This window comes from Thalassophryne amazonica, chromosome 7, assembly GCF_902500255.1.
Source record: "Thalassophryne amazonica chromosome 7, fThaAma1.1, whole genome shotgun sequence".
In the NCBI taxonomy this organism is placed as follows: domain Eukaryota; kingdom Metazoa; phylum Chordata; class Actinopteri; order Batrachoidiformes; family Batrachoididae; genus Thalassophryne; species Thalassophryne amazonica.
In genome coordinates, this window is record NC_047109.1 from 89680464 (window position 1) to 89707424 (window position 26961).

The window sequence follows — 26961 nt, forward strand, 5'->3', positions numbered from 1 at the left end:
CTCCCACTTGATGGATATTTTTTTTTAAGCCACAGCCTTAAAGGATCAATACCAGCTCTATCTATGTTTGCATTTTTTTTTTTTTTTTTTTTTGCACTTCCCAGTTACTGTCACCGCTTGTTTACCAGAGCAACTGAAGGTGCTGACACCCCCCCCAGAGTGCACATCTTCAAATGAGTTCAACTGATTTTATTTTCAGTGCCTTTTCTGTATAAAGTGTCATGTCATAGAATGAACTTCCTCACCCCGTCACAGTGCGTACTACAGTTTCTGAAGCCTTACGTTACCACATGCACGTCACATTTGAGCATACACAGTAAAAGAACACTGCACATTTTTTTTTTTCAAAAAGGTAGCTCAGCTTTGTGCACGCCACAGTACAGCTGACCTCAGCACGCCGGCTGTGCACACTTACACAACGTTTGACACAGTGAAAGCGTTGCACAATTATTGGCATGCAGACACAACACGGTAACAGTCGTTTCAATACCAGTTTTACTGGTTTTACTGAATCTATGACAGAAAAATGGACTTTTTGACACCTGACTACATGAAGTATGGCTGAGAACAGGTCTCCCTTGGCACTGCGACTCATATTAGCTTATATCGGCAAATTCATTTTCATCATTGGTGCCCAAGACACAGCAGACAAGTACATTAAGTTTACTGCTGAGTTCTTCTGTTGCTGTGAACTGTAAGACAGACTGGATAAAGAGGTATTAGCGTAAATACAGTAATGACCAAAGGACAGATGGGAGGTAAGTTCCTCCTTTTCAGCAGCGACACACCATTCCAGCGTTCCTGTGCCCTGACAAGATTAAGTAGGTAACAGTTTCAAGCCTTCACATACAGTAGATTTCATGGAGGGATCTCGTTGGCACCTGCATTACTGCTACGTTGGCGGAATCCATGTGCCTCGGCGTACAGTCGTTGCCATGTCATTTAGAGAGACATAGAGATTAAGGGAGGATGTGTGTGAAACATGCTGGGTGGAATTACGGCACCTGTCGGTTCCTGAGAACTTCTTGGATATTAAAAACCAAGTTGCTTTTTGTGTGTGTGTGTTTCCAGAATGTGGATGTCGAGGTCTGTGCCACCACAAGCTAAGGTAGCACAGGGTCAGCCTCTGACTTTTTCACCGATGTTTGGCCTTGTGGTACCAACCTCAGTGAAATATTACCTGCATTTAAGCACAACGATGCGCCACACTCATCTCGACGTCTTAACTATCGATCTTAAAACAGACGGCTGGTTTTACAGCTCGCACTGCCTCTGTGAATTCTTTGGGAGGAGTGTGCAAACCTTGTGGCAAGAGTAAGTAAAGTATAGGTTACATGCTTATGTAGCGACAGCTGCTGTCAAGTCTTAATCCCAGCCTCATGCAAATACAGTGCAGAGTGAGCACACTCATTCACAATGCAGAATACCTGGCATCATGGCTCCTACTGCCCCTCTTTTGCAACAGTAACTGGGTCAATATCAACACGCTTCTAACCCATAATGAGGGATCTCCACAGTCCCATCCAGACGCTGAGTCCAGTTCGCTCAGGCACATTGAGGACGCCACGCTTAAGTCCCATGTTTTAAGACAGTTGTCCTGTGGGTGTAGGTTTTGCCTCCGACTGTTTCCAGGGAGCTACATCGCATCTCCGCAGCGATACAGAGGATGTGTGTGGTTTTTTTTTCCAAAGTCACTGCAGCTCCCTCTTTCCGAACATCTTGTTTCTTGCATTATTGTACTTTTTTTGCATGATAATTTTCCTGTTGAACAAAAATCACAGTTTCCCTCTGCAGCACTGTACAACTTCCTCCTCAGGTGAAGTACTTGCAGTTTGTGGAGTCAATAACACAATATGGTGTGCACTTCAGGTGACCATATGATCTGTAAAAAAAACAAAACATCCATCCTTAACGTAATACACATTTTGGGCTTTATCTTCCACCCGCCACAAAGCAGCGAACAGCAGTTATTGTTGGTAGTTTTCACTCTACCTGCTGTTACAATTTATAAGCATAGATTAGAACTGTGCTTGTTTTGGTCTAAAATAATGTGCGATTAGGGCAGTGATGGTGTGTTGGTGAAATGTTAACCCGAACTCAAAAGTTGTAAGGTTAGTGTGTGTGGAAGCAAAATGTGATTAAGCCACAAACAAGCAAACACCTGGTCTAAAGTCTAAGGTTGTGCATTGTGGGAATTAATATGGTTCAACACTCAGATGCGTCTTACATAAGTGGGTTCCACACACGTACACCCTGCACCTTGTGGCCGATCAAATCACACTTATAATCCGGAAGAGAATGGACACATGCACATGGTCACTCAATTTTTGAGAACTGCCTACACAGATTTACCACACTGTACCATACTATTTGTATTCCTTAATGATTGATGTAAATGAAGTCCAGTAACCTGATAATGTTCATGCATCCATCTCCTGACTTGGCTCAAGAAAACCTGCTGTAAAGGTCATGATTTAAGCCTTACATTTAGAATAAACTGATCCTGTTACAACGATTTTTAGAGTGTTGCAGGGCTTGAATGCAGGAATTGATGTATATTAATAAATGAAATGAAGTTGACCATACAAAGCATGCAACAAGAGTCAAAAGTAAGGATCACTGTGTTTTCTTTGTATTTGCATTTTTCATATTGTTCCAACATTGGCTACGTTTACATGCCGTTAACATTCAGGATAAGGTCAATATTCCGGTTTCTGAATCCTGTATACATGGTCATTGGTATCATTTGGAATATCCCCATCTAAACAGCGATGCACGTCTTCCACCGGTGCTTGATTTAGTCTGGCGTTCGTGCAAATCCTGCTTCGCATAACTTTTCAGCCACCTTCTTGTAAATGTCGCTATCGGTACTTTCTACCATCAGTAAAAGACATATTCATGTCTTTCACGATACCAATGAAGTACAGTGGTCCCTCATTTATCGCGGGAGTTACGTTCTAAAAACCGCAATAGGCGAAATCTGCGAAGTAGTCAGCATTAGTTTTTACAATTATTATAGATGTTTTAAGCCTGTAAAACGCCTCATTACACACTTCATACACTTTTCTCAAACAGGCATTAACATTTTCTCACTTTAAACACTGTCTTTTTTCTTCTGGGCGAGAAGATTATAAACAGACACATGCAGAACACAATGCGCGTGCTCTCCCTTCGCTCACTGCCTCCGGGGGTACGGATGCGGGACCCGCAAAGAATCCAAGTCATGGCCACGGAGCTCTGTGGCTGCGGTATACCGAGACCCTGCGGCGCTGTGGATTTTTCCGCAAGAAATCTATCCTTGCGGGCTGCTGGAGTGCTCCGCATCAAAACAGCGAGCGTAGTCTCTGGACCTGTTGCCAGAGTTGGCGCAGCTCCGCACAGTTGAGAGGGTGGCGGTGTGAGTGGCCCGCTGTGGGGTTTACCGAGCCCGCAGACTCAGTAAGCGCATCCGAGGCAGTGAGAGCAATTGCGGTGATGCCGACTGGTGCCGCGACCGGCCTGCCTGACAAGGACACAGAACACAATGCGCTGTTAAAAAAAAAAAAAAAGCAGCATGTAAAATTGCACTAAAAAAAAAATCAGCGAAACTGCGAGGCCGCGAAAGGTGAAGCGCGTTATAGTGAGGGACCACTGTACTCGGTTTCCTCCTCGCTCCAAAAGTGTGGTGCTGTGTTGCCGCGTCTGGATTTCCCCATGCTTGTTTACCTCCGCTTCTGTGGTGTCCTGTGGGTTGCGCGCGCTGCATACAAGTAGTTGCCGTACTCAAAAGACCAAGATTCCTTGCGGTTAGGACATGCGCAGAACACAAAATAACGTTCCTTTCTATGGGGATATCCCAATGCGCGTTTATATGACCTGATATTCGGGTTAGAAAAGGAGTAACCCAGGGGTCATATTCGGGTTTTTAAAAACCGGAATATGAGCATATTTGGGTTTTTGCGGATGTTTACATGGCCGTGCGCAACAGGATTATTGCTAATATTCCGTTTATGAAAGGGTTATTGGCTGCATGTAAACGTAGTCTTTGTCTGATTTGGGGTTCTACAAAAACATCACCTCATTTGCCTCACTGCTTCACCTCGCGGAATGATGACAGCTGCTTGTCTGCTGGTGCACTGTGACGTGTTGGCATAGATTAAGGAACTCACCAGAAAACCTCTCACTTGAATCCATTTTCTAAATAGCAGTTTGTGCGAAGGGCTCTTAGAGGGAATGAGAAATGATGCTCTCATGTCATGTTATACACAAAACACATCCATGAATAATTAAAAAGATAAATCCAACCTATTTGTTCCCTGCACCTTAGTTTGCACTCAGATTACGGGCTATGTAAACAGCTAAATGTAGGTGGACATGCCCCAAGTGGACTTGCGCTATGCACAGTAGAATGTGTGTCACAGATCCTCAAGCAAGAGCCCAAAGATTTCCCATCACTCAGCTGTCTTGTATTTACCCTGGGAGGTATGAGTTGCATGTCTGGTATCCAAAGTCTTTTCCATCGCACTCCTCCGCCCCCTCATGGCGATATCCATCTCCGCAGTAGGCGTGTTTACATTCTGGTAAGGGGACGCACGTGAGGTTATGTTGTAAGTACATAGCTGAGTACAACTAAAAAAGCTATGTAGACCAGCTAACAGAAGCAGATGACTTACTGACACAGCTGTCAGTGACGACTCTGTTTCTGTCATCGCACTCTTCCCCCCTGGAAATCTGCACAATCCCATCGCCACAGTAGCCTTCCTCATCGGGTGCATTTTCCATGGATTGGAACGGTATCAGCTGTCATGAAAAGTTCTTTTACAGGTTAAAACTTGAAAGAAAATTGAATTTAAAAATTATTTTGCATGTGACAAATATAATTCGGACCAAGTCTAAGATTGCTGCACGCAAATGTACCTGAATGGGCAGCCAGCCGTCAGTGTCTTTGAAATAGAGTGCTCTCTGGTCTTTGCGAAAGGCAAGAGCGTTTTCTGTGCGAAGGCGCTGCAGTTCCTCCTCGCTGTTTACAATGAATATCTGAATGAAAGGAAAAACAAAAGGTGTCAGAGAATTTATTGCCATGTCGTAGGGGGAAAAAGTTAGTCAACACTCACAAGTAAAACATTTATTTAACTGGGCAAGTTCAGGTAAAAAGAAAATGCCACGTTTTGACCACACATGGTCTTCAACGATGAGGAGCCAGCAGATGAAAGAAAATGCAAACTACATAAAGAAAAGTTCACCCATAAACAACCATGTATTCAATATTATGTACAATTTAAATTATGAATCATTTAAATCATGACGTTCAATTCTGCGTGCATTTTCACACCTGGAAGTCTGGACTAAGGTCGACACAAATGGTTTTCTTTTCTTCATGATTGTACAAACACACCAAATACACCTGCAAATGCATTGAATGTTCACATATTTTCAATTGCAACAGTATTATCATCTCAACTATCAGAAGAATACATAGGCAGGTTTATTTTACTTCATTTTGTCACTGTTGTAATAGCAGCGTTATGGTATTACTACCAGCAGCAATGACTTTACGTGCATTACGCGAGAGGAGTTCAAATCTGTCAAATGAACATCCTCATCACGCAAAAATTGTGCTGTTGCTGACGGAGGAAGAGTCCAAATAATCCAGCAAGCCATAACAAGTCTGTTTTGGGACACAATAATAAGGTGAGTGATGACAAACTAATTTGCTGGAGCTTCTTGTAACTGGTCCCTTGTCCACAAGGAAAGGTTTATCAACCTTGACTTTCAGGACTGTGGTTTCAGTTGATGTCCTGATTGCACCACTTAAGAAGCTAATTGAGGAGTTAAAGAGTTAAACTTGTAGACACATTCACTTATCTTACAGTGATGTTCATGTCTCTGAGTCCTCAACATTTGAGAGAGAGAGAGACCCGGGAAAACCTGATGAGGTTGCTCGATGCTGACATCTTGGCAGGACACCAAAGGTTCAAGTCTTTAGGGTCCTGGTGTTTCCTATCTTATTGTACGGTTGTGCGACTTGGTTGCTAACCACAGACCTAAGATGACAACTGAATATCTTTGGTACTGGGTCTCTTTGACGGAAGAGAACCCCAGCAACTGGAGAAGGCCAAGGGGACTTTTGGGACATGGCTATGGACCAGTTGTCTGCCTGGAGGATTGTTATCCAGCACTCGGGGTGGTTCAATAGCATTAAGTCTAAAACTATTAAGGAGGAGGCAATGCTTTCTGCCAAATTTATCTGTTGGCAGCATATCTCAAAAACCTAAACGGATTTTAGTGAAATTTGCTGCAGTGGATGCTGATGAGGTTTTGAGCCAGATGTAAATCCAGGATCATTTTAAAATCAATATTTTTATAATCTTTCCCATTTATTTCCATGTTGCATGTTGAGTGTAACTGCGTGCCAATGTGCACTTCAATTTGGCTTAATTACAAATACAGATTGGCCCTTTGCAGAAGCATGCACTGCACTCACAGCACACGTTTGTCTTTTTAATATTAAACCTAAAGACCTGCAGGTGGAAAAGCTGAGTTGAGTCTTCAAGTGAGACATGACATCACTGATCACAAACACCTCAAAACTATATTAGTGAATTTGGATAATACCATTGGTGGGCACAGCTAAGCAAAAAGAAACTGTGCACACCAGTGCACAACACTTGTCACGTGATTCCTCACCGCTGGTACGCTGGGATAGAAGTCTCTGGAGTGATAATCTTCATATGTAGAACTGAGAGAGCTGCAGCTACACTTCCCAGGAGGCCCCGGTGGACCACGGATACCCTTTGCTCCAACCATATAAACTCCTAAACATGCACAAAGATGAGATCATTGTAGAAACGGTGTTCAAGAGGCTAACCTTCTGTGTGATCTGCAGAGTAATGAAGGATTCATGTGCCAAAAGGAAGCAGTGTGGAGAACGCCAAGTACAGTACAGCTGACAAAATATTTCATGGACTAGATCATTTTTTAATTCTTTGTATTAACTTTGCAATATTATTCTTTGCAATAACGTGTCATTTTGATTATGTGGTGACATTAGTAAACACTAAAGGGATTCCCACTCTGGATTAACTTTAGTCACACGGTGCCATGATATTTCACTCCAACAGATCAGGTTTCTCCAGTGAAAAATAAGATGATGGATGTTAATCTTACATCCAGCAAGAGTGTGCTGCATTAAGATCACACGGTCAGAGCGTGTGCAGAACCAAACATACTGCAAACTGTACAAAGTGGATGGAAATTGATGCCTTGCCAAACCAATGGGGTACATACAGATGAGGACGAACGTATTAAAGCCTTCAACCATGAAATGTAATGTTTTCTTCAAAATTTTCCCAAGTGCTTCTTTTTATTTATTTATTTATTTACTTTTACAGAGGAAGGAATTTTCAACACAGCATTTCTAAACATCTTTATTTTGGATAGTTACAGTATTTTACTTTACACACAGAAACAAAATTATTTCACAAAAAAAAAAAAAAAAACTACAAGGGTCAAAAATATATTAATCCCCTTAAGAACTGACGTTTTTGTTGAACCTTAGCACAAACCACTGTTGTGCGATGATGTGCCTGAACTTTGTAAAGCTCAAAGATTGTAAAATCAAGTTAAAACCATCCAGTATAAAAAAAAAACTCAGTAAGGGTTTGAGCTGTCACTTGAGAAACATCAGAAGAAATCAGTTTAGAGAGAAAGAATTGTTGATGCTCACAGAGCAGGAGAAGGATATACAAAGTTATCACAGTGTTTCCCAAGTGTCAAAAACTGCAGTGAGAAATATCATCAAGAAAGTCAAAGAAAGCCACACACTACAGAACAAGCTTGTCACAGGTACAAAGCAAAAAAATTCAAAGACTTTAAAAACTACTGACAGATGTGTCTAAAGACCCCAGAACAACTACCAAGACACAAGTGAATGACATAGCCAAGGCAGGAATTGTACTCTCAACGAAGACAATCACTAGAGCACTGGGCAGGAATGGACTGCGAGGTTGGAGACTAAGAAGAGCTCCACTTCTGCAGAAGACAGGCCTTCAGGCCAGACTGAAGTACACTAAGGACAACCTGGAGAAGGATTATGCATAGTGGAAGCTTGTACTTTGGTCAGACTTTGGCCATAGAGACATTATGTTTGGAGAGCACTGTTCTTGCAGTGAAACACAGTGGTGGGAGTGTTATGCTGTGGGGATGCTTCAGTCCGTCTGGAACTGGGAATCTCCTCAAGGTAGAAGGACTCATGAATAAAGAAAGATATGTAAAGATTTTTGACAGAAAACCTCAAGCAGTCAGCAGCAAAACTGGGTTTGGGTCGTCGCTTTGTCTTTCAACACAACGGTCCAAAACATACGGCACTCCTGGTGAAGAACAACCTTCAGAAGAACAAAGTGAATGTTACTACATGGCCTGCACAAAGCCCTGACTTGAATCTCACTGAAAATCTGTAGGGTGAACTCAAGACAGACAGAGAGACAGACTCATGACAGAAGACTATCATGACTATCTATATAATATAGTCATGACTATCATCACATTTCTATCATGACAGAAGACTATCAAATCTGCAGGAGCTTTAGAGATTTGGGCTGGGCTTCCTCAGGAGACATATCTGAGACTTGCTGACAACTACAACAAAGTGCAGGCTGTTATCCAGTAAAAATGGCACACAATTGACTATTAGCATCAGGGGGGCTGATAATTTTGACCCTGGTAGTTTTTGTTTTTTGGGAAATAATTGTGTTTCTGTGTAAAAAGTAAAATATTGTAAGCATCTACAATAAAACTAGGATGTTTCCCTCTGCGCTCTTTGTGACACTTTCCAGCCATCGTACCAGTGGCTTCCAGTGGATTATTTGCTGTTGTGACGCTCTTCCACACTTTACATGGTTGTATACGTTTATTTTATTTCTGTTTAGCACTCTTCTGGTTAAGTATATCTACTCTTATTGAATCTTATTTAACTACAGTCCTGTTGTGAATCGCTAGTGTTTAGCATTTGCTAGCGGTTAGCTTTTGCTAGCTAGGTCGACTCCCCCCGCCGTTACTTTTATAGCTGTTATAGCGGTTAGCATTTTCGCAAGCGGTTAGCTTGCATTAGCTCATTCGACTCCCCTTAATACTTCTGTTTTTTTAGTGTAACTGTTGGGAATTTTACCTTAGTACTTTACTCTTGTGTTAATCTTAGGAGTGGTTTACTCAGAGGATTTTTTTTAACTGTTCCTACAAGTTTAATACTTCTACTTTTTCAGTGTAACTGCTGTGAATTTTAATTTATTTATTTACGTCTGTGTGAATCCTGTGTGAGCCTTAGGAGTAGTTAGCTTATTCCTTTATTGTTAGCTCATGCTTGCTTGGCTATACTCTTGAATTTCTTAGTGCACAAAGTACACTGCTTTACACCCTCTGTAAATCATGCGTCATGTTGGAAGGTAGGGTGGCTCTCTTAGAGAGCCGTGTCCGTAAGTTAGAGCAGCTTCTTAGCTCAGTGGAGTTAGATGTTACAGGCACTCCAGATGAGGTTAATGTTGGGCCAGCTAGCATGCCCATTAGCATCTACCTAGAAATGCTGGCTGTGGAGGATGGCTTTCAGACTGTGGCTAGGCGGAGAAAGCCCTGTAGGGCTTGGTGCCCGGTTGTGGTACCCCGATCACACTCACCACTGTGAACTGTGAATCGGTTCTCCCCTTGGATTTGCCTGATGTGAATTCTCTGAGCCCACAAGTGACTTCCACTCCTGTCTCCAGGCCGCCGGACGGGATTGTATCACCCGCAAAGTCTGGTTACAGACACCGGCTGACATTAAATGTATTTCTGGGGCCAGAGCTCCCGACATTGCATCCCACCTTAGGGTGCTGATGCTGCAAAAGGGAAGACAAGACTATGGAACATGACATGAGATATAGTCACATCCTTATTCACGTCGGCACCAATGATGTCAGGTTGAAGCACTCAGAGGTCACAAAAATGGACACAGAGAAGACTTGTGACCTTGCCAGAAAAATGTGTCGGCATCGATTAATAGTCTCTGGTCCCCTCCTCTCCCGGGGTACTGATGAGGCGTTTAGAAGGCTGACATCATTAAATAGGTGGCTGGCGCAATTTTGTAGACAGCAAGGCTTTAGCTTTATTGATAACTGGCCTTCGTTCTGAGGCCGCCATCGCTTGCTGATGCCGGATGGCCTCCACCCTACTGGGGAAGGTGCCGCCATCTTGTCTGCGAACATAGATAGAGCTCTACAGGGAGGGTAATATTATGAATTTACAGCAGGCCACAGAGCAGGTGATTAGAGACCTTGCAAGGCTTATGACAAATGTGGGTGTAGAATCCATTAGCTTAGCGGGGAAATTAGTGCAGAAAATCCACTATGGTGATAGTGCAGTTTATCTGCCAGGGAGGGAAATTGAACAAGTTGAGACTGTGGCCTACTTCCGTAGACGTGTCCATAAAAATCAGAGGGATATGCTTTGCAAACCTAATACCTAAAAATCATAAAGGGAAATGCTGTGCAAACTTAATACCCATTACTACATTGGATGATGTTGAAATTGAGGATGGCCCAGTGGTTGTTCCAACAATATCAAAGATTTCATGTCTGCTATCGATAACGTTCGTGGAATGTCTCAAGCCTAAACCTACTTCTAGGCACCTTATATATGCTACTCTGAAACCACCCCTAAACCCAAACAGTTCAACTGTCAACCCCACTGAGGTCCTTAGTCTGGGTCTCATTAACCTAAGATCACTATCCTCAAAAGCATTGTTGATTAATAATCTAATTATTGATTATCACTTAGATATGATTGGGTTATGTGAAACCTGGCTTAAACCTATAGCTGTCCTTTAATGAGGCCTGCCCACCAGCATATACATTTAGTCATGTCCCTCATGATGTGAAGCAAGGCGGAGGTGTTGCTGTTATTCATAAAGCTAAGTTTAGCTTATTAGCTGTTGGGGCTCACAAATATAACTTGTTTGAGCGTCTGATTCTCCGCTCTGCTCAGGATATTACGCATTGCCATGGTCAGAAGAATAAAAATCAGCCATATTACTTTGTCACTGTATATAGGCCTCTTGGTCCATATTCTGAATTCTTAGATGAATTTGGTGCGTTCATCTCTAACTTGTCAACGAGTGCAGATAACATTCTGATCATTGTTGACTTTAACGTTAATATAAATAAGCCTTCTGATCCCCTCTGCAAATCATTTATGGAAATTGTGGATGCATTAGAATTTCGGCAATGCATTCGGGACTCGATGCACATTAGTGGAAATACCCTGGATTTGGTTCTCGCACGTGGTATTGCTGTCATGAATATTGACATCATACCTCTTACATCAGTGGTCTCTGATCACTCACTTATTAAGCTTACAGTTTCGCTGCAGTGATTAATGGAACAACAACCTTATATATCACTATGGTGATGCATCAACTCCTCAACTAAGTCTGAACTCGAAGCTAGACTGCTTGAAGTCTTAGCTTCACATTTGACAAATACCCAGTCATTAGACAGTCTTGTGGATAGTTTAAACTCAGTGCTCAAAACTACACTCAACATGATTGCACCACCAGTGTTAAAACTACCCTCCCCCAAAACACAGTCACCTTGGTTCAATGATTACTTGTGTGACCTCAAGCATAAGACTAGAGGTCTAGAACGGAAATGGCATAGTTCAAAATTAGAAGTATTTCACCTTGCGTGGCATGATGCTATCTTAGACTATAAGCATGCATTACTGGCTACAAAGCGGACCTACTACTCTGATTTGATCAACAAAAACAAACATAACTCAAAGTTCTTGTTCGACACGGTGGCAACACTTATTCACAGACAACCACCTGTAGTTTGCTCTCCTTTTACAGCACAAGATTTCCTGGATTACTTTGAGAAGAAAATACAAGACATTAGGTTAAACATATACCAGCATACCTTAACCCAGCCACTATACACTGCTATTGAGGTTGGTGCCATTACTGAGGTATTACCTAGATTTACAGAATTTGAGAGTATCTCACAAGGCATGCTGACGAAACTTGTAATGTCAGCAAAAAGCACAACCTGTTTATTTGATCCTATACCAACAAAACTGTTAAGACACACTTATTTTCCCTTTCATATGGCTAGCATACTGGCATAGTATAGTTTTACGCTTTTTACTCTTTTAATTCATTTTATTAGGAAACGGAGCGTGCTGCGGCCTCAACTTTACCTAAATTCTGGGTCTTTTAGTGAAGCTTAGGGCTAGTGGTCGGTGATCACCTTTGTATTTCCTGTTTTTTTTTATTGTTTAATGCTGGCAAATTATACCGTATTTCTTGTCTTTCTGATGCCTGATTCTGTTTTTTTTCTCTCTGTTTAAGGTGCGGCTCCATCTAGAGATGGGTGTGGTATTTGTACTGGAGACCCTCCTCTCCTGTGCACCAACTGCATTTCCTATATATTTGTTTTGTGAATTGTTCTGTAATTTATGTCCGTAGCATGGCCCAAGCAGAGGGTCACCCCTTTGAGTCTGGTCTGCTTGAGGTTTCTTCCTCAGAGGGAGTTTTTCCTTACCACTGCTGCTCTGAGGGTTAGTAAGGTTAGACCTTACTTGTGTGAAGCGCCTTGAGTCAACTCTGTTGTGATTTGGCGCTATATAAATGAAAATAAATTGGGAAAAAAAAATGATGTTTAGAAATGCTGTGCTAAAAATTCCTTTCTCTGTTAAACAATAGTCATCAGGGGATGACATATCCCCCCAGTCCCCACAAATCAGTAATACAAAGTGTCGGGGATCACCCCAAGCACACCCTCATGCTAAATATGAATGAAACTGGTCAAGTGGTTCTTAAGATACTGCGCTAACAAGGGTGGCAATGACCATATCTTTAATATCTTACTGTGACCTTGAAATTGACTCACTGTAATCAAGGTCACTGTAATCGACTGGTGCCGGGGGATCACACAAGTACACCCTTAGGCTAAACATGAATGAAACTGGTCAACTGGATCTTGAGATATCGTGCTAAAAAGTGAAAACAGGTGGTTGAATGGACAGATGGACATGCTGATCACTATATCCCCCTGTATTTCATAGTGGGGGGAATAAAAAGCACTTGGAAAATTTTGAAGAAAACCTCATAGCAGAGCTATTAAATTTGTCCTCATCTGTAACTGAACCCTCAAAGAGTTTCCTATCTTTTTTGTTTTGTTTTTTCTTTTTTGCTCTGGTCAATGAAGCAGGTATTTTTATTTATTTATTTTTTTTTACCTGTGGAGGGTAAACCAGGAGGACCAGGGTGGCCGGGAAGTCCTTGTGGGCCTGCGGGTCCCATGGGCCCCACAGTACCTGGGTCTCCTTTCATCCCCTGAAAGCACATGTCCAAAATACACCAGGTAGCCACATTTAAAACACTTTACACCCAGCTACAAAAACACTACACTTTAATTATTCTGCTGTAACACCACACACAGGCAGAATGATTAAAAAGCCTAATATGCACAAACATCACACCTGTTTCCCTCTTTTCCCCGGCCGCCCTGTGGGTCCTCTGTTTCCTGAGATCCCAGGTTCTCCTTTTGGACCCATTTCACCCTACAAAGCAAACACCATCAACTGAATGATTTAAAGCTGTAATTTTGCACAAATCTAATTTTGCTCAACTCTGTTGCTCACTTTCTGTCCAAGCATCCCTGGGAAGCCCATGGCACCCTGCAGAGTAAGATGAGCACACTCATTTCATCAACATTAAAACCGCCCAAAACTAGGAAAATGTTGGTCCTGTACTGACACTCAGCGTCCTCTGTCTGTGGGACCTCACATCAGAAGAGGTTAACAATGGTGAAGCACAGGACCAGCAGTATAACTACAACAATATCAGTTTGGACTTCTCACAATTTCTGTCATATATTGCCATTACTATTCATAAACCCACCTTGGCGCCTTTCAGTCCAACTTCACCAAGCTCGCCTCGAGATCCCTGGTGAATTAGAGTTCAGTGTTCATCAAACCAGTAGATAATCAGCATAATGTCACTCAATAAATCTTGAACAGCTTTAATCTAAAGGAACATGTTGACACCAAAGACCATGTCAGTGATACTCTCTTCAAATATAGTCCCAACTGTTCCCTGTGCAGGGAACAAATAAATGCTCAATAATAAAAAAAAAAAAAACACAAATATTGCTGCTCTTTGTGATTAATCTTGTGTGGGTAGAACAATTTATAAAAAGGTTCCTTTTATGGCACAAAAACTATGCAGCATGGTAATATCGACAACCCCAATTCTAGTGAAGCTGGGACATTGTGTAAAATGTAAATAAAAACAGAATACAATGATTTGCAAATCCTCTTCAACCTATAATCAATTGAATACACCATAAAGACACAATATTTAATGTTCAAACTGATAAACTTCATTGTTTTTGTGCAAATATTTGCTCATGTTGAAATGGATGCCTGCAACACGTTTCAAAAAAGCTGGGACAGTGGTATGTTTACCACTGTGTTACATCACCTTTCCTTTTAACAACACTCAATAAGCGTTTGGGAATTGAGGACACTAATTGTTGAAGCTTTGTAGGTGGAATTCTTTCCCATTCTTGCTTGATGTATGACTTCAGTTGTTCAACATTCCAGGGTCTCCGTTGTCACATTTTGCACTTCATAATATGCCACACATTGTCAATGGACGACAGGTCTGGACTGCAGGCAGGTCAGTCTAGTACCCGCACTCTTTTACTACGAAGCCAAGCTGTTGTAACACATGCAGAATGTAGCTTGGCATTGTCTTGCTGAAATAAGCAGGGATGTCCCTGAAAAAGACGTTGCTTGAATGGCAGCATGTGTTGCTCCAAAACCTGGATGTACCTTTCAGCACTGATGGTGCCATCACAGATGTGTAAGTTGCTCATGCCATGGGCACTAACACACCCCCATACCATCACAGATGCTGGCTTTTGAACTTTGCACTGGTAACAATCTGGATGGTCTTTTTCCCTCTTTTGTCCAGAGGACACGGTGTCCATGATTTAAAAAAAAAAACACAATTTGAAATGTGGACTCATCAGACCACAGCACACTTTTCCTCTTTGTGTTTGTCCATTTCAAATGCGCTCAGGGCCAAGAGAAGGCAACGGCGTTTCTGGATGACTTCAGACTTCAGATAACTTTATTGATCCCAAAAAGGGCAATTACGTTTACACTCCAATTACCTCAGACAAGATACAGCAATTAATCCACAATTATTACTTGTTTACCGTAATAATGGCACACATCAAAATTAAAGACAACACATATACATTTGACATTGTTTATGTGCACTGAACTTGAAGTAGTCCGTCTTCCGAATTGAGGCAAAGTGGGTGAAGGCCGCAGCAGGAGGGGCCCGCGCCGTCCAGCCTGGGGGTTGAAGGCTGCAGCAGTAAAAACCGCGCTGCCTACGAGGTGGCAAGGAGGAAGCCAGGGTGAGGGGAGTGGAGAGACATGGTGGGGTAATAGGGATGGAGGGAGGGAGACATGCGTCGTGTGCAGATAAATTTCTGTCAATTTCTGTCCGCGTGTGTGTAAAGTCTGACAGTTTCTGTCCGCGTGTGTGTGTGTAAAGTCTGATGTTGCTAGGCAACAGCAGGCTGGGGGGGGGGGGGGGGAATTCCTTCACCAAGGCTGTAGTTCCTTCTGGGGGAAAAGCAGGGAATTTGGCCTTCAGGAGCCAATAAGGCTGCCATGTTGATGTTTGGTGGAGAGATACAGAATTCTATTTACTGCACTCCTGACCGTCGAGAGTCCAAATTTATGAAGAATATTCTCTGGTCCTCAGCAGTACAATTCCTTTGCAATGCAGTGATTTGCTCCGAGATTGAATCCACAGTCTGGGACTTTGAAGGTCGGAGCAGAGATAGAGAGCAGAAAGGAGGAGAGGAGAGGGGAGGAATGCGACCGTCCTTGCCAGAGTCCCAAGCTGATGTTGTTGATGTCTGGCATTTGCTTTGCATGGCAGAGTTTTAACTTGCACTTGTAGTGACGAACTGTGTTAACTGACAGTGGTTTCTGAAGTGTTCCTGAGCCCACGCGATAAGATCCTTTACACAATGATGTTGGTTTTTAATGCAGTGCCACCTGAGGCATCAAAGGTCACGGGCATTCAATGTTGGTTTTCAGTCTTGCCACTTACGTGTAGAAAGTTCTCCAGATTCTCTGAATCTTCTGATTATATTATGGATTGTAGATGATGGAATCCCTAAATTCCTTGCAATTGAACATTGAGAAACAATTGTTTTTTAAACTATTGGACTATTTTTTCACGTACTTGTTCACAAAGTGGTGATCCTCGCCCCATATTTGCTTGTGAACGGCTGAGCCTTTTGGGGATGCTCCTTTTATACCCAATCATGACACTCACAATTACTGTCCTCAGTTCCCAAACGCTTATTGAGTGTTGTTAGAAGGAAAGGTGATGTAACACAGTGGTAAACATGCCACTGTCCCAGCTTTTTTTAAATGCATCCATTTCAAAATGAGCAAATATTTGCACAAAAACAATAAAGTTTATCAGTTTGAACATTAAATATCTTGTCTTTGTGGTGTAGTCAATTGAATATAGGTTGAAGAGGATTTGCAAATCAATGCATTCTGTTTTTATTTACATTTCACACAATGTCTCAACTTCACTGGAATTGGGGTTGTAGGTAAAATTTAAATGAGGTACTATTCTTGACAGCTGCCTGTTTTTTTTTTTTTTGTTTTTTTTTGGAGAAATAGTAAGCCTCCACCAGGGCTGCCCTTTGTCACCGGTTCTGTTCATCATCTTTATGGACAAAATTTCTAGGCGCAGCCAGGGTGTAGAGGTGGTCTGGTTTAGGAACCACAGAATCTTGTCTCTGCTGTTTGCGGACGATGTGGTTCTGTTGGTTTCATCAAATCAGGACCTTCAGCGTGCACTGGGGCGGTTTGCAGCCGAGTGTGAAGCATCCGGGATGAAAATCAGCACCTCCACATCCAAGGCCATGGTTCTCGACTGGAAAAAAGTGCTCGGTGGAGTGTCCTTGCCTCAAGTGGAGGAGTTTAAGTATCTCGGGGTCTTGTTCACGAGTGAGGGACGGGTGGAGCATGAGATCGACAGACGGATCGGTGCAGCATCTGCAGTGATGCGGTCACTGTATCGGACCGTCGTGGTGAAGAGAGAGCTGAGTAGGGGGGCAAAGCTCTCGACTTACTGATCGATCTACGTTCCGATTCTCACCTATGCTCATGAGATTTGGCTCATGACCGAAAGAACGAGATCGCGAGTACAAGCGGCCGAGATGAGTTTCCTCTGCAGGGTGGCTGGGCGCTCCCTTAGAGATAGGGTGAGGAGCTCAGTCACTCGGGAGGAGTTCGGAGTCCAGCCGCTGCTCCTCCACGTTGAAAGGAGCCAGCTGAGGTGGCTCAGGCATCTTTTCCAGATGCCCCCTGGACGCCTCGCTGGAGAGGTGTTCCGGGCATGTCCCATTGGGAGAAGGCCCCGGGGAAGACCCAGGACACCCTGGAGGGACTACGTCTCTCGGCTGGCTTGGGAACGCCTTGGGGTTCCCCCGGAGGAGCTGGGGGAGGCGTGTGTGGATCGGGAGGTCTGGGCGGCTTTGCTTGAGCTGCTGCCCCTGCAACCCGACTCCGGATAAAGCGGAAGAAAATGGATGGATGGATGGATGGACAGTAAGAATTCTTAGAGAGTGGTGAAATTCTGTTTGCCTTCTGTCATCTGTCTTCATCCAACCTCTTTTCCCTTAGCTACAAATAGAACCCATCGGCTGTTATTATGTACATTTTGGGCAACTGTTCGGAAAAATGTGGTCACAGAAACAGGCTTCAAATTATCACAACATTCACTTACTTTTTCACCTTTATAGCCAGGCAAACCCTACAATTACAAATACAAAACATTCAATCATCACTGTGGACTCCAGACATCAGAGATGATCTTCAATCCAAAAATCAAGTCACATGCAAGATGTACCCGAGGTCCAATTGGTCCTCTTGGTCCAGGCAAACCCATCAGCCCCGGGTCACCCTTCTCACCCTGGAACAGAGAAAAACATTAGGAAATAAAAATAAATATTCAGAGGTAACACCTAAGAAAAAAGCTAAAAAAAAATGAAACATTCAATATTTTTTAGTTCTATCTGGAATTCCACAAATGAAGGCATACCATTCCACGCCAGATGTAACCTTTTCATTGAGTTTAATGGAAAAAATAAGTAAATAAACCATCAAAAAACAGAAATGTGTAGCATTAACATCCTCAGTAGTTCTGTTGTTGCCCTGGAAATATCAAATGTTTTATCTTCTACATCTGGGTTTCCCAAACTTGCCTACATACACTCACAGGGGCACAAGCGAGACAATCTGTAATGACGGAAGGTTCACGTTTGTGTATGTTTTGCCTGGTTAGTCTGGATTGGGATTTTTTGTTGTTGCGTAATACAGGGGTCACTGGACAACACCTCTCAGAATGTCAAACATTTTCAATTTTGGTTCAATTAAGGTTCTGCTATTAACTTATAAAATTATTCACAGACTACCACCTCCCTACTTACACCTGGTTTGTGGAATGATCCCCTACCTGCGTCAATAAAATAATCAGATTCTGTGGAGACTTTCAAGTCCAGACTAAAGACACACTTATTTTCCCTAGCACACTGGCATAGTATGGTATTATGCTTCCTATCTTAAAGTCATTTTATTAGCAACGGAACAGGTCTCTGCCTTAACTTTATCTATATTTTGGGTCTGTGAGTGACTTTGAGCTAGTTCTTGCACAACACTGGTTAGTACTATGGAGAGGAGGGGACGGAGGATGGTGGCAATGGGTGCGAAAACTTGGTCAGGATGTACACTGAGGTGTGTGACCTACAATGTTTGGGAACCACTGTTCTACGTTGTGAGATCTGACTTACTCACTTTGGACCCGCTCACTCCCAGCCATCCATTTGCTCCTGGCTTTCCCGGCAGTCCAGGAGAACCTGTCCGACCCTGAAAGGAGACATTCATTGTAAAACGAGTTAAGAAATCTTTACTGCAGCAGCTGAAGCAGCCACTTGAACAAGTATGTGAAGAAGAAGTGTAAAAAACATAAAAACTGTCTGCTACACCCACTTAAAAGGAAAGTCACATTAACAAAAATAAATCGGCAAGTGTTGGTGTATAAGACCACGGCGACGCTCACTCCAGTATGTCTCAAGACACAAGGCAGCTGCACATGTAGGGGAAAATGACTTTAACGAGCAATGCCACTTTGCTCCCTTTAATTAAATGATGGGCTGTATATAGAACAGGAGCGAGTGCTTGTGGGAAATAAAATGATTTATGACCTGGCTGAAGCACTAAGCTAAATTGCACTGCAGTGCTGCAAAGCTGCTCAGTTAGGCCACCAGCCAGCAAAGCTCTCCCACTGGGCCTCTTCTACTGAACAACCACTGACTGATCATTTAGGAGCTCACTGCTCGTCTGATCAAACACTGCACGTGCACAAAAGCTGTGTGGCCTTGTCCTTCCAGTGTAACGAGAGACAGAGTGCTGTGACAAATGGCACGTGTTTGGGCGCTGACTGACATGACATATGCTCCAACAGGATCTTCCCTCCCTCTGTGCTGCATCTTCCTACCTGCTGAATCCTGTTCATGTGTCTGCACTGCCTTTTTAAAAATACTGAACATATACTTTATAAAACTGCATAAACAATTTCAGGTGTAAAGCTGGCAAAGGCACTGTTTCAGTCCATTATTACAAAATATAGAATGATTAATCTCACCTTTTGCCCAGGTCTTCCGATTTCTCCCTGACAACAGGATGGGGGGGGGGGGGGGGGGGGGGTGACGAGATACATACTATGAGCAACATGTCAATCTTACGTCACATCTAAAAACATATTAAAATGTTTGTGAAATGTGTAAAACACTTTTAGTCACCCTGGAATTGTGATTAAAATCTTGTGTTTGCAGATCGGCACCATGTGTCACATCATATACGTCTTCAGGAATATAAAATATCTTATCACATTGATTTATTGCTTATAAAAACATTTATGCAAATAACCATGTCTGTATATGTGAGCCTACTTATCTCACTATAGTGTACACAGACATTCTGAATCTGCAGTCTCCATCATAAAACATTTTGTAGCAATGGCTGTTTGGAGGAGGAGGAGGAGGAGTGTGATCACTTCTTTTTCATTAATATGCAATTATATTAACCTGAAACTGCCAAAATCTCATCAGCTCATGTGCATCCCAGTTGGTGCACTGCAAAACCGCACAATTTTACAAAGCATATTTGCGCAATTTGTAGTCAAAATATTGACGGTATTTTCTGGAGTATAAGCTTATTTTTACTAGTTTAGGAGGTTCTGCAATTTATACTCCTGTGCAACTTAGGCACTTAAAAATCACATATCTGTAATCAATAACAAGAATAATAATCATTTATAATAATTATTTATATAGGACTTTCCCAGGAGTCAAATCACTAAACAAAATAAACTAATAATAAAAGAATAAATGCCAATAATAGTACATTTCAACAATGCACAAAAATGAAAATAGACAAAAAAAAAAAAAGAGGTGCGACTTACAGGTTTTTCCTCTTCAAGAGGTATTTTTTTAAACAGCTCAGACTTAAACTCTGAGGTGACTGAAACTCCATAAAATAGGGTCAAATTTGAAGATCTATTATGTTATATTTTGTCATTTGTTAAGATGAGTATTTAATTTGTTGATCACACAACAAATCTTATCAATATCGAAGCAGGACCTAGAAAAGTGTGACAATTTTTCTCGATCAAATGTCACTTTACTGAGTAGTAACTAACATTAATTATTAGATAGCATTACAAAGTTGGCAGTGTGGAAGACAGAATGCCTAGAATTGGCTGGTCGTTGTCAGGCGACAAGCTCTGTGCAGTCCCTTTTCCTCAATTTTCTAAGGAAAATTGAGGAAAAGGGAAGTTAGACTTAATATAAGACAAAATCACTCAAATAAAATGTTAAAAAGAACAAAGTAGTTAAAAATTCTTGATAACATTTGGTCTTGAGTCATTTCTGAGAACAATTAAGCTTTTTTGACACACTAAGATTTTTAAGATGCTGTGTTATTTGTAAAAACCAGTACAAATAATTACCCAGTACTGGTAAAATATAACTCAAAATGAGTTTTCTCAGCTAATTTCAAGACCTTATTTCAATAAATGTTAAGTGACCTTGCAATTGCTGCTTTGGCAGATTTATTTATTTATTTTTAATGGAAGGGGGATGTTTTAACAAGTTTAAAAAAATCTGCAATTTGTAGCAGTGATTTTGTCTTATATATACACATCTTCAACCGCTTATCTGGGACTCTGGTCGCAGGGCAACAGCTCCAGCAGAGGACCCCAAACTTCCCTTTCGCGTGCTACATTGACCACCTCTGACTGGGGGTCCCGAGGTGTTCCCAGGCCAGTGTGGAGATATAATCTCTCCACCTAGTCCTGGGTCTTTCCCAGGGTCTCCTCCCAGATGGACTTGCCTGAACACGTCCCTAGGGAGGCACCCAGGTGCATCCTTACCAGATGCTCGAACCACCTCAGCTGGCTCCTTTCAACGCGAAGGAGCAGCGGCTCTACTCTGAGCTCCCCACAAATGACCGAGCTTCTCACCCTATCTCTAAGGGAGACACCAGCCACCCTCCTGAGGAAGCCCATTTTGGCTGCTTGTAACCACATTCTAGTTCTTTCAGTCACGACCCAAACCTCATGACCATCGGTGAAAGTAGGAACAAAGATTGACCAGTAGATCGAGAGCTTTGCTTTTTGGCTCAGCTTTCTTTTCATCACAAAAGCACGGTAGAGCAAATGCAATACCGCCCCTGCTGCACGGATTCTCTGACTAATCTCATGCTCCATGGTCTCGTTACTCGTGAACAAGACCTTGAGGTACTTGAACACCTTCACTTGGGGTAAGACCGCATTCCCTACCTGGAGCAGGCAATCCATCAGTTTCCTGCTGAGAACCATGGCCTCAGATTTAGAGATGCTGATCCTCATCCCAGCCACCTCACACTCGGCTGTGAACCGATCCAGTGAGTTGGAGGTCACAGGCCGATGAAGCCAACAGGACCACATCATCTGCAAAAAGCAGTGATGAGACCCTGAGCCTACCAAATTGGAAACCCTCCTCCCCCTGGCTACGCTTCGATATCCTGTCCATGAATATCACAAACAGGATCGGTGACAAGGCGCAGCCCTGGCGGAGGCTAATCCTACCGGAAACAAGTCCGACTTACTGCCGAGCACCCGAACACAGCTCTCACTTTGTGAGTACAGCGACTGAATGGCCCTGAGAAGGGACCCCCTCACTCCATACTCCATCAGCACCTCTCACAGTATCTCTTGGGGTACCCGAAACACATGTAGACTGGATGGGCATACTCCCAAACCCCCTCCAGGATCCTTGTGAGAGCGAAGAGCTGGTTGGTTGTTCTAAGGCCCACAGTTATTGTGCGTAATTACTTAGACTAACTAGAAATTAGATAAATATACTTGGTAAGATGTTGCATTTTTGCATTGTATCCATGGTGTAAATATCAGATTTCTATCATATACTGAGTGACTGTGTTCACAAGAAAAAGCATTTAACCCTTAGTAATATAGAAATATATCCACCAATCAACCCTAAAATGTAATGGACTCATCTACTCTCCAAGGAGTATCTATGGCATAAGTACCACATTTCTAACATATAAATTTATTGTGTTCACAAGAATAAAAAATAACACCCTTTGGAGCCATCTGCATCATTAGAGTTATTTTAAAATAAATAAATAACTGCACCTTCACTAATGCATCAAACCCTAAAATGTAAATGGCCCCTACTACTCCTCAGGGGATACAATGGTGTAAGTATCAAGTTTCTAGTGTTTTTATTCGTTTAATACACACACACACACATACAGATAATGAAATGCTCTGCATACCATATACATAATAAAATAACATTAAAAATATACATGACACTTAATAGGAACATTAAACTGTTACCTTTTCTCCCTTGTAACCTGGTATACCGGGTAATCCAGGTGGACCCTGTTAAATACAAACATCACACACGCACATAAAATTAAAGGTATTCAGCTAATTATCATCTACAGCATCCACTCTGGATTTTTGTGCTGCCCAAAGCCGAGATCTGCACTTTCAATTAGCTAAAGGCTGAGCAGCCAATATTGATTTAAATCGTGCCTGGTGCTGTTGATATAGTGAAGTGTTGCTGCAGTCCAGCTGGTCCTGGAACAGCACGAGATGAGCAGACACAGCAAAACCTTTACCTGCCACTTGATCACAATGAGCAAAAGTAACTCTAGCGTATGAATTGTTGGGCTGACAGTGGGGGTCTTCCACCTTCACAGGCAACTGTGGAACCAAAGTGTCTTTACATCTTTCATCACTGAAGTACACAAACACGGACGCACGCTCATGCTGGTAATCCCTGGAATTTACGTGAGCTAGTCATCTTTCCAGGCAGATGACTCTTCGGGTCATTTCTGAGAACGAAGTGTGGCCCTCTAGCAGGCAGTGGAAAAAGGCTATTTGTGTCTCAGCTAAATATGGTGCATTAATGAGCTGCTGTTCTTCATGGGACAGAGAAATCCCCATCTCCTGTTCTGCAGAAACTCAAATGATGGAGATGGGGTTCTACTTTATTTTCTTTCCTAATTTTCAACATTGTAAAATGAGGTCGAGCTCAAAAACAACAGTCTGTCATTCAGTGAGTTGACTGTGTGATGGTGGGACCAGATGGTTCTGGTTCTTACCTCAGGTCCAGGAGGACCAACAGGTCCAGGCGGGCCTTGCATGCAGGTAGAACCTTTGTCCCCGTCGCCTGTCTCACCTCCATCAATAAAACCCATGTCGCCATTCTGCAAGATGCATTAGCAAAAAAATATTTTTTTTCTTTTCAGCTCTGACTCATTAGACACTTTAGTTTCATCGGCTTCATTAAGACGTCTGTACCCCACCCCTCACAAACAAAAAGCATTAAGCCTTTGTATTCCCTGCAAGCTGAAAGGCCCAGAAAAGGGATATAGAACTGCATTCCCTCTATATGTGTGTGTGTGTGTGTGTGTCAGTCACACTTTATTGTGCATATAACAAAATTAATCTGATTTTCACCAAATTTGAACTGTACATCCTAAACGAGTGCATCTCACAGTTGGAATTTGAGCAAATTTAAGGAAGAACCTCTAAGGACCATCAAATTTACTGAACACAGTGTTCATTATTTTATTTTATTTTTTAAGAGAATGTTTTTGATTGTGGGAGGAAATCAGAGTGCCGAGAGGAAACCCACACAGACAACATGCAAAGACCACACAGAAAGGCCAAGGCAGGAATCGATCCCGAAACCTTCTTACTATGGGGAAACAGTGCTAACCACTAAGGCACTGTGCCACCATGTGTTCATTATTTTAATTTCTAATTTCCCAACAGCTGTAGTTGTTTGGTCAGTATCAGTTGGCTTTTTGGCACTCCTTCCTTAATTAGCCACAAATTACACATTACACATTTTTTCCAGCTTGAACATTTAAATTTTCTATTTCCACAAATCCCAATGTGGTAGCGTGGTTAGCTCAGCAAAAGACCTGGTGTTTATTTACAAAAACGGTATCAGAAGACAAAAAACATGTTTCAGTGACTATATCTGAATTTTTCTACCAAAGTGCTCAAAACAACAAGTTAATTGAATGCTGCGGTACAAAATACCAGCAGAGGGTCTCACTGCAACCGGTGTGACTTTTCTTCAAGATAGTGACAAAGTGGAGCTGTTTGAAAATTGCCCAAGGGCATAGCAACATACATTCAAAAACAAAGTCACATGACTTTACTCACATGAGCGTGGCGGCGCCAAAGTGAAGGGGGCGGAGGAAACAGTGGGGGTGGAGGTGGACTCAGCAAACAGCACGGGTTGATCCTCCTCTGTTGCACCTGCGATCTGAGAGCTGTGCAAAGTGTGCATGCAGTCATTGGCCACATGTCCCAATGACAAGAAGGCAACCGCTTGTCTGCAACAATACAGCCGAATTCAAGTTTGCAGCATGCAGCGTGGTGCCCCGTGGGGAGGCAGCCCTCAACCAAACACACGAGTAGGACGTGCAGGAGCAGAACAGGTGCAAACTATCAAATCCTGCAGAGTTCCTTAAGCTGGGCACCGATATGAAGCCGGCCTTCCTATTTATAGAAGCTACTTTAGTCATCCGCATGAATGACAAGAAAATTAAGGATTTTATTCAAACAAACAGATCATGAACCTAAAACTGGCCATTGTATTCATGCTCCACCAAAGCATGTGCGCGCACACGATGAGTGGTCATGCATGCTTACCTGCTGGCAGAGAAACCAAACTATCCAGAGGAGAGGACTGAGCCAGGCCATAAGAAAACCACAGCGGCAGATACAGTCCCAGCGTTAGGAGAGTCATGCTGCTCCGGATAGTTGCCTGACTTTATTTCCGATCCTCAGCCACCCCTCTCGCGCTGCCTTTCTCTCCCTCTCCTCACTCGCTGCCCTCTCTCCGGACCCCCTCCTCTCCGTCTCCTTGGTAGAGGATATGGCGACCAATGCCCATTAAATCTTTCCTCTGCATCAGTGTGCGCTAAAATTACAGGAGACAACCTGCCAGCTGCTTCGGGTGCCAATATTAGATCTTTACTACTGCAGGGGGTGCCTTTTGTTGTTTCCACTCCTCCACTTCTGCTCAACGGTAGGCTTCTCTGCAAGCACTTTCCACTGGGATTCTGAAGGTTTCACTTGCTTTTTTGCATCCCGAGACAAATTTATACTATCAGTATTGATTACTCCATTCCACAGCGGTGCATTGTGGAGCCCAGTTAGTCCAGGCTGGACTGGCTTTATTGCACATTCTGTCTTCATTTCAGTTCTCTGGGGGATTTAAGCTTTAAAGAGCTCTAAAAGAATGCATCAGTTTAACTTTAAGTGCATAAATGTAACTGAACTGCTGCCTACTTTTGACAACAACAAAACTGTGAAACACAACTTTGCTGAATGAAAGGCATTGAGGGGTGACGCCCTGCATGCACCCATAACTCTGCTCTGTAAGACCATGAAGAGTCATATCAACACACAGCAGGACTGGTAGTAGAGATCAATAAGCTAAATATTGTTACTCCAGCCCAATTAGTTCCAGATTTACGTACATGAAATATCATTTTCAGACTCCAGTGCTGTTGATTACACCACTGAATAACAAATGATTAGCTGATCAATATAAGCTTTGGATCACCTCTCTCGACCTATTGGTTTCAGAGAAATCCTGTAAAAAATTTGTTTTTCAGACTATAATTGACATCTTTGACCTTTGGCTAAAAGTGAATTACTTGGAGACACCCATAGAATATTCCTGTCAACTTTATTGAAAATCTGCTCATCTGTTCTGAGTTATTTTTTGACAGTGATAAACAATTCCCTGCTGGCAGGGGTGGTGGCCAAGCGGTTAATGCACTTGGTTTCAGTGCAGAAGGTTCCGGGTTCTTATCCCACCCCTGCCATATTTCTCCATGTAATGTGGAGTTGCGTCAGGAAGGGCATCCGGCGTAAAACCTGTGCCAGTTCAACATGCAGATCCACCTTGGATTTGCTGTGGCAACCCCGAGTGCAAACAAGGGAGCAGCCGAAGGGACTTACTAAACAATTCCCTGCTGCTCATCTCACACGCTGGCTTGGGGCGGTGGGTGTTTTAGTGCTGGGTTGCACGACTGAAGTCACTGCCTGCCATATTTTCTCACCCAAAACATGCTCTGCACTCAGACACGTCTGTGAGAGCTCCTCCCAAGTGGGGACTGTGGTTGCCCATCGATTTCTATTTAATCCACTAGATGGCAGATGCAACCTGTGAGCTGTTGCCAGGCAGCCGCCATCTTGCTTAAGGTTATTGCACTGAACTTCTGATACAGATAGAAAATGCACTA

At 42.7% G+C, this 26961-nt stretch overlaps 1 protein-coding gene across 1 annotated transcript; it reads right to left on the reverse strand.

The window, feature by feature from the left end:
• Positions 1-174: 174 nt before the first annotated feature.
• On the reverse strand, positions 175-26327 carry colq (collagen-like tail subunit (single strand of homotrimer) of asymmetric acetylcholinesterase). Its single transcript, XM_034175012.1, has 17 exons — positions 25358-26327; positions 24866-24975; positions 23791-23895; positions 23018-23062; positions 19760-19786; positions 18910-18981; positions 17966-18028; positions 17843-17869; positions 13907-13951; positions 13648-13683; positions 13486-13566; positions 13243-13339; positions 6667-6794; positions 4897-5016; positions 4653-4779; positions 4454-4556; positions 175-1882 (listed from the first exon to the last, which is right to left on the reverse strand). Exons 1-17 carry the CDS (start codon positions 25452-25454, stop codon positions 1813-1815), a joined length of 1353 nt encoding a protein of 450 aa, XP_034030903.1. The 5' UTR covers positions 25455-26327; the 3' UTR covers positions 175-1812.
• Positions 26328-26961: the final 634 nt, after the last annotated feature.

What these genes read in the sequence shown, in the direction of transcription:
- colq (XM_034175012.1), bottom strand. Translation starts at nt 25,454, where the DNA reads ATGACTCTCCTAACGCTGGGACTGTATCTGCCGCTGTGGTTTTCTTAT. An exon ending in TCTATCCCAGCGTACCAGCG is followed by an intron (nt 5,017 to 6,666) that starts GTGAGGAATCAC and finishes CCTTTCATTCAG; the next exon opens with ATATTCATTGTAAACAGCGA. An exon ending in ACGGCTGGCTGCCCATTCAG is followed by an intron (nt 4,780 to 4,896) that starts GTACATTTGCGT and finishes TTTTCATGACAG; the next exon opens with CTGATACCGTTCCAATCCAT.